Source organism: Erinaceus europaeus, chromosome 13 (genome assembly GCF_950295315.1).
Source record: "Erinaceus europaeus chromosome 13, mEriEur2.1, whole genome shotgun sequence".
Taxonomy (NCBI): domain Eukaryota; kingdom Metazoa; phylum Chordata; class Mammalia; order Eulipotyphla; family Erinaceidae; genus Erinaceus; species Erinaceus europaeus.
In genome coordinates, this window is record NC_080174.1 from 92996029 (window position 1) to 93004384 (window position 8356).

General features: G+C 38.9%; 1 protein-coding gene and 1 long non-coding RNA gene across 2 annotated transcripts; both read right to left on the bottom strand.

The window, feature by feature from the left end:
* Window positions 1-1972: 1972 nt before the first annotated feature.
* Window positions 1973-2686, bottom strand: LOC132542567 (zinc finger protein 709-like; the record flags this gene model as incomplete). Its single annotated transcript, XM_060205088.1, has 1 exon — window positions 1973-2686. A coding segment is annotated over one exon (714 nt), but the record flags the coding sequence as incomplete, so codon positions are not given.
* Window positions 2687-3728: 1042 nt separating this feature from the next.
* Window positions 3729-4115, bottom strand: LOC132542442 (uncharacterized). Its single transcript, XR_009553453.1, has 2 exons — window positions 4000-4115; window positions 3729-3830 (listed from the first exon to the last, which is right to left on the bottom strand). It is a non-coding gene; the product is annotated as an uncharacterized LOC132542442 (long non-coding RNA).
* Window positions 4116-8356: the final 4241 nt, after the last annotated feature.

Below are 8356 nucleotides of genomic sequence, written 5' to 3' on the forward strand. Positions count from 1 at the left end.
CTGTGTTTCACTCTTCAGTTCTTTGCTGATTGTCCCAAGAACCAAAGAAACGGGGGCTCTTCAATTGTTCGACCTCAGGACAGGGCCAGGGCTGGCTGGAAGATGGCTGCACACGGAGCAAGGCAGACATTTCACTCAGTGACCTAACTCCAGACCTGGCGACATTCTTCTTTCAATTTTTAAAAAATATTTATTCACTTTTTGTTGGCCTTTTTATTGCTGTAGTTATTGTTATTGATGTCATCAATGTTGCATGGGACAGAGAGATATGGAGACAAAGGGAAGACAAACAGGAGGTAAGATAGACACCCACAAACCTGCTTAACTGCTTTGAAGAAATCCCCCTGCAGGTGGGGAGCCAGGGGCTTAGAGTCTCTTAGGGCTCAAGAAGACAATGGATAGTTGTTATAGTCACATTATTTCATAATTGGGTTAACATTGAAAATTCCCTTTGTTACAGTTTGCTGTTTAATACCCAGTATCTCGTATAGCTGTGCCACTGGTTGCTTCTGTTCTACCTGGTGTAGGCTTTTGAGAAAGTCCGCATATCAAAGACTCAGACTATGCATTCAAAAGTCTGTCTGTTTTAAAAACTTTGAGACATACAATCAATTTCCCCCCTCATATTAGTGATTTATATGACTATAGTTTCATAGGAGTGTACATAAACACCATTCCCACCACCAAGACTGTGTCCCATTCCACCCACCCACCCTTGAAACCCCTCCCCTGCCATCCCGGGAAGCCAAATGTCCACCCTCCAACTCACCAGAGTTTTTATGTCACTGTCCTACTCTATATTTAGTCATATCCTGCTTTTACTTTCCCTTCCTGATCTTCTTTCTGAACTTCTGTTGATGAGTGGGATCGTCCCATACTCATCTTTATCTTTCTGACTTAGCTCAAATAACATATTTCCTTCTAGTTCTGTCCAAGATGGGTCAGAGAAAGTGGGTTCATTGTTCGTAAGAGCTGCATAGTATTCCACTGAGTGTGTATACCACAGCTTTCTCAGCCACAGGTCCTTGGGCTTTGTGCCACCTGCACTACAGCCTGACTCCCAATATTCTTTTTCTTTTTTTTTTTGGTCTGGTTTAGATGATGCAAAACCTTACCCTGTATTAAAAAATTCTTCTCAATGGGTACTTGGTGGTAGGGTTTATTGAGGTGCACATGGTACCATGCAAAAGTAACCAAATTCAAGCCCCTGCTCCCTAACTGCAAAAGGGAAAACTTCATGAGTGTTGAACCAAAATAAAGGTTTTTGTATCTTTTTCCTCATTATATTTTTACGTTTTTATTTTTTTTTTTACCTTTTGTTGCCTTTGTTTTCCATTTTTATTAAACGTTTCAGGTTACTGTTACTGAAGACTACTGCAACAACTAAATGTTTTACTACACTGCATTCATAGGGTTTCTCTCCACTGTGAAGTCTTTCATGTGCCCGAAGAATACCGGAATCACTGAATGTTTTACTACATTGTTTACATTCACAGGGTTTCTCTCCACTATGAATTCTTTCATGTCTCTGACGACGACTGGAATCACCGAATGTTTTACTGTTTGCATTCATAGGGTTTCTCTTCACTGTGAATTCTTTCATGTCTCTGAAGACCAGCAGACTGCTGGGATGTTTTACTACATTGCATATATTCATAGGGTTTCTCTCCCCTGTGAATTCTTTCATGTCTCCGAAGATGACTGGATTGCCCGAATGCTTTACTACATTGTTTACATTCATAGGGTTTCTCTCCACTATGAATTCTTTCATGTTTCCTATGACTACTGGAATCACTGAATATTTTACTACACTGTTTACATTTATAGGGTTTCTCTCCACTGTGAATTCTTTCATGTTTCCGACGACTACTGGAATCACTGAATATTTTACTACACTGTTTACATTCATAGGGTTTGTCTCCACTGTGAATTCATGTGCCCAAAGACTACTGGAACATCTGAATGTTTTACTACATACTTTACATTCATAGGGTTTCTCTCCACTGTGAATTCTTTCATGTCTCCGAAGACTACTGGAATCACTGAATGTTTTACTACACTGTTTGCATTCATAGGGTTTCTCTCCACTGTGAGTTCTTTCATGTGCCCAAAGATAACTGGCATAACTGAATGTTTTACTGCATAGTTTACATTCATAGGGTTTCTCTCCACTGTGAATTCTTTCATGTGCCCAAAGATTACTGGAACATCTGAATGTTTTACTACATAGTTTACATTCATAGGGTTTCTCTCCACTGTGAATTCTTTCATGTCTCCGAAGATTACTGGAATCACTGAATGTTTTACTACACTGTTTGCATTCATAGGGTTTCTCTCCACTGTGAGTTCTTTCATGTGTCCAAAGATAACTGGCATAACTGAATGTTTTACTGCATAGTTTACATTCATAGGGTTTCTCTCCACTGTGAATTCTTTCATGTGCCCAAAGATTACTGGAACATCTGAATGTTTCACTACATAGTTTACATTCATAGGGTTTCTCTCCACTGTGAATTCTTTCATGTCTCCGAAGATTACTGCAATAACTGAATGTTTTACTACACTGTTTGCATTCATAGGGTTTCTCTCCACTGTGAGTTCTTTCATGTGCCCAAAGATAACTGGCATAACTGAATGTTTTACTGCATAGTTTACATTCATAGGGTTTCTTTCCACTGTGAATTCTTTCATGTCTCCGAAGATTACCACAATAACTGAATGTTTTACTACACTGTTTGCATTCATAGGGTTTCTCTCCACTGTGAGTTCTTTCATGTGCCCAAAGATAACTGGCATAACTGAATGTTTTACTGCATAGTTTACATTCATAGGGTTTCTCTCCACTGTGAATTCTTTCATGTGTCCAAAGACTACTGGAAGAACTGAATGTTTTACTACATTGTTTACATTCATAGGGTTTCTCTACACTGTGAGTTCGTTCATGTACATGAAAATGACCAGCTTGACTGAATGTTTTACTACATTGTTTACACTCATAGGGTTTCTCTCCATTGTCAGTTTTTTCATGTTTCCAAAGATGACTGGGTCTCTTGAATGTTCCATTACATTGTTTATATTCATAGGGTTTCTCTCCACAGTGCATTCTTACGTGGTTTTGAAGATGAATAGGATAAGTGAATAATTTGCTGTATACTTCACATTCTTGAGATATTCCAGCATTCTCACTATCTTTGCTCTCAGAGATTTTTACTGCTGTATTACTGTAAAATAATTAAAAATTAATTAATGACATTTTAATGAATAACACTGTAATTGATTATCAAAATGCAGGACATTATTTTACTTAATAAGCCAGAAAATCAGACATTAGAAATAGATTTGAATAAAACATATAATGAGGGAGTCGGGTGGTAGCAAAGTGGGTTAAGCACAGGTGGCACAAATTGTAAGGATCCTGGTTTGAGCCCCCTGGATCCCCACCAGCAGGGGAGACGGACACTTCACAGGCAGGTCTGTAGGTATCTATCTTTCTCTCCCCCTCTCGGTTCTCCCCCTTCTTTTTCCATTTGTCTCTGTCCTGTCCAACAATGACAACATCAACAACAACAACAATAACTACAACAACTGTATGAAAAGGGATCATATGCAATTGCTACATCAGTAAAAAGCACACCATTAAGAAACTATGAGTCTCCTTATAAAGGGAAACCATGCAGGCAAATGATCTCAGTAAATTACAGAGACAAAACTTTTGAAAACACAGTAGCTTCTTAGGTGGTACATCACACTTTATTGTAAATGTAACTCTCACCTTTGTTTATTACCATGCAAGATATGCTGCCCTTTGGTGGAATGTTCTTGTATCTTTTCTAAAAGTACAAAATATAAAAAGTATTAGAAATTATACAAATAGATTGAATTCTTGATCCCTCATGAGTCACAATAAAACCTTGCTCACTGAACAGTATAGCCATTTCTACACTGGTGAACAAAAAATGATTTCTCTTCTAGTTGAAAAATTAAGGCGATTAGAGTTACCTATTGAAAGAAAGTTCCTCAAATTTTCACACATCACATCTCTGTAGAGTTTCTTCTCTGAAGAATTTAATAGTGCCCACTCCTCTTGAGTGAAAATCAGTTACATCTTCATAGGTCACTGAGGCCTAAAATATGTGCAATGTGATCATGTGAGAAAATGCGAGCAACAGCAGATTAGCCATTCAGTCTCTACTTTAGGAAGCCTGTGAATGATTGTCTCATCTGCAAACATGTCTTTGGTGACTTGAAAACCAAATACCTCTTAATCATGCTCTAGAAGGTGGTACATTTATTAGAACATTGGACTCTCCTTCACGAGGCCCTGAGAACAGAGAGATAAACCTATTCTCACTGTTCCCCCTCTATAGATTTGTAATTAGTAGATGATAAAACCTTAGTGGCTGTGTGGGAGTACAGCTCAAAGGGTGCTCACACTGCTTATATAAAAGGACCAAGATCCAATAACCTAGTTCTCACATGCACAGAGGTAGGCACTCTTCACAAGTGCTGAGCAGTTGTGGATATTGTCTTCCTTATTTATAATGTAAAGTTTATATAGGTAAAGAGAATTTGATAGGGACAGTAAAGTAGAGGATAACTCGAATGGAACCTATAGCCCCTGGGGACTTAGAGCTCAAAGTCTGGTGTGTTTTCGTAGTACCTGCAGTTCTTCTCATTAAAAGAAAATAAACAGTTATTTCATTTATCATACATGAATAACAATTTCACCTGTACAAAGATATAGATATCTCTACTTCAATAGCCTTATTAAATTCTTTTCACTGATATAAAACACAAAAATATAAATAATAAAAAAAGGCCACTGGGTGTAATACATTTTTTTTTAATATTTTACTTATTTATGAAAAAGAAGGAGAGAGAAAAAACCAGACATCACTCTGGCACATGTGCTGCCATGGATTGAACTCGGGACCTCATGCTTAAGACTCCAAAGCTTTATCATTGCGCCACCTCCAGGACCACAGGTGTAACAAATTTATAATGAAGCCACAGTGATTAAAAAAAAAAAAAAAAGATGGGATAAAAAAACACATGATGAGTATAAGTTTATTAAAAGTGAAACATCTCTAGCCACACATGGCTCTTTATAAAATTAACATTATTGCGGAAGCATAGAAATTATACTTTTAGAGTGATCATACCACATTAAGGCTCTCTGTAGTGTCACTGTCCAAAAAAAAAAAAAAAAAAGTTAAAAAACGCAAGAATGTTAAACAAATAAATAAGAATTATCAGGTGCAGGGAGTCAGGCGGTGGCTGGCGCAGTGGGTTAAGCGCACGTGGCACAAAGCGCTGGGACCGGTAAGGCTCCCGGTTGAGCCCCCGGCTCCCCACCTGCAGGGGCGTCGCTTCCCGGGAGGTGAAGCAGGTCTGTAGGTGTCTATCTTTCTCTCCTCTCTCTCTCTGTCTTCCCCTCCTCTCTCCATTTCTCTCTTTCCTATCCAACAACAAAGCAACGTCAACAATGGCAATAATAACCACAACGAGGCTGCAACAACTAGGGCAACAAAAAGGGGGAAAAAAGGCCTCCAGGAGCGGTGGATTCATGGTGCAGGCACCGAGCCCAGCAACAAACCTGGAGAAAAAAAAAAAAGAATTATCAGGTGCAGGGCATTGTTGCACCTACTTAAGTGTACATATCACCATGACACAGGACCTAGGATTGAGAACTGCTTTCCACCTGAGAGGGGGACACTTCATGAGTAGTGATACAAGCCTGGAAATGTCTCTCTCTACCCCTGTTCCACTCTCCATTTCTGTATGTCCTGTCAAATAATATGGAAACAAAAAATACATTTCTTGAGCAAAAGTTCTGACACTGAGCTCAAGAAATAACCATGGTGGCAGAGAAAAGAACTGTTATCCAGTAACCTACATCCCTCTCAATTTCCCTCTATAACAAGAAGTAAAATATAATTGTTAAAAAATTATGTTATTGTATTTATTTATTTTCCCTTTTATTGCCCTTGTTTTCATTGTTGCAGTTGTTATCGATCTTGTCATTGTTGGATAGTACAAACAGAAATGGAGGTTTGAGGCTTGCTTCCCTCCTGCGTGAGGGACACTTCAAAAGCGTTGAACAAGCCTGCACGTGGCTCTTTCTTGACCTCTGTTCCACTCTCCATTTCTTGCTATCCTATCAAATAAAATGGAAACAAAAAATGGCTTCCTTGAGTATTGGATTCATGCTCTGACTCTGAGCTCAAGAAATAACATGGTGGCAGAAAAAAATAAGAGGGCAAAAGAAAACTGTTTTGCACCACATGCACTTAACCCACAGTGCTACTGCTTGACTCCCATACATTTGCAACAAAATTTTTTCAAGAAATAATCTTCAAAACTGTAAATTGCTGTGAAACAAAGACATAAGACAAACAAAAATGTTGATTACTGGTGAATTACTAATGATTTTCTAAACTAAATGACCATTTTAAAAGTGGCATATACATGCTATGCAGTCTCCATCAAAATCCCTAAGAACATGTTTAAAGCAAGAAAATGATGCTGAAAGTAAATAGGTGAATTCTCTGTAAAAAATGATGTCAGAGGGAATCGGACTGTAGCGCAGCAGGTTAAGCACAGGTGGCACAAAGCACAAAAACTGGCATAAGGCTCCTGGTTAAAGCACCGACTCCCCACCTGCAGGGGAGTCATTACACAAGCGGTGAAGCAGGTCTGCAGGTGTCTGTCTTTCTCTCTCCCTCTCTGTCTTCCCCTCCTCTCTCCATTTCTCTCTGTCCTATCCATCAACAATGACAGCAATGATAACTACAACAATAAAACAACAAAGGGAACAAAAGGGAATAAATGATTTTTTTTAAAAATGATGTTGCGGAAAATGAGTCAGTCACCGCATGCATATAAAAACCAAACAACACCATCACATGACACCATGGGTCAACTCAAAATACATAAGCACTTGGATGTTAGACTAGTCTCCAAAAAAGTCTACAGAAGTCATCCTCAGTACAGTACATAATATCTGAATGGGAAATGTCTTCAGAGACCTGAGCTCAACATCAAAGATAAATAAATAAATGGACAAGTGAACCACTGAGACTACAACAAACTGAAAATATTTGGTATAATGACAAGACCTATCACCAAGACAAAGAGATGCAGCAATAAAAATAATAAAACATATTTACATAATATACATCAAAAGGATAATCAGCAATATATGTTCTCACACAACTCAGTAGAGTAACATAAATAAACACAATAAGATGTTTAATCACAGGGCAATTAAAAATCATTCACGAGGGAGTCAGGTGGTAGCACAGCGGGTTAAGCACAGGTGGCGCTAAGCACAAGGACCAGCGGAAGGATCCCGGTTTGAGCACCCGGCTGCCCACCTGCAGGGGAGTCACTTTACAGGCGGTGAAGCAGGTATGCAGGTGTCTGTCTTTCTCTCCCCCTGTGTTTCCCTCCTCTCTCCATTTCTCTCTGTCCTATCCAACAACAATGACATCAATAATAAATACACAATAAAACAAGGGCAACAAAAGGAATAAATAATAAAAACAAATAAATAAATTTTAAAAAATCATTCACGGGAGTCAGGCGGTAGTGCAGTGTTTAAGTGCAGTTGGCGCAAAGGGCTTGAATCAGCATAAGGATACCGATTCAAGCCCACTTGTAGGGGAGTGAAGCAGGCAGTGAAGCAGGACTGCAGGTGTCTGTCTTTCTCTCCCCCTCTCTGCATTTCTCTGTCCTATCCAACAATGACGAATTCAATAACAACAGCAAGAATAAAAACAGGGGCAACAAACAGGAAAATAAATATAATTTAAAAAACCTAAAGAAATAATATAATAAAGAAAAAACCTAAATAAAGAGAGGGGAAGATAACAAAGTTTCTGCCTGAGGTTCTCAGCTACTAGGTTCTATTGGCTGACCATAAGCCAGGGATATAAGCCAGAGATGAAAGCCAAGGATGAGCAGTGCCCTGGCAGAAAGAGAAAGAGACAGAGATACAGAAATAAGATGTGCAAAACAGAAACAGTAAATTAAACATGTATAAATTAAAGGACAAAGTATTCAAGAGGAAAAAGAAACAGAATCTGATGTGGGGCAAGTCACTTACCCAAGAAACTGCCATCTCTTCCTCGTTCCCTGAATGTCTTTCAGGCCAGAAAATGGAAGATCAATCACAGCAATAGCTTGAGACTCTGTTTAAATCTAGCAGCACAGCCTCTTCACTGGACAGTATGGCCTGTAGATGGAAGATACAGTGGTGAATAAAAGGTATAATACCCTAGCTGTGCAATGGAAACAGAAGAGGTTATGGAAACATGTAGTGAGTTATCCTGCCTGTTAGGAACATTACCAAGCC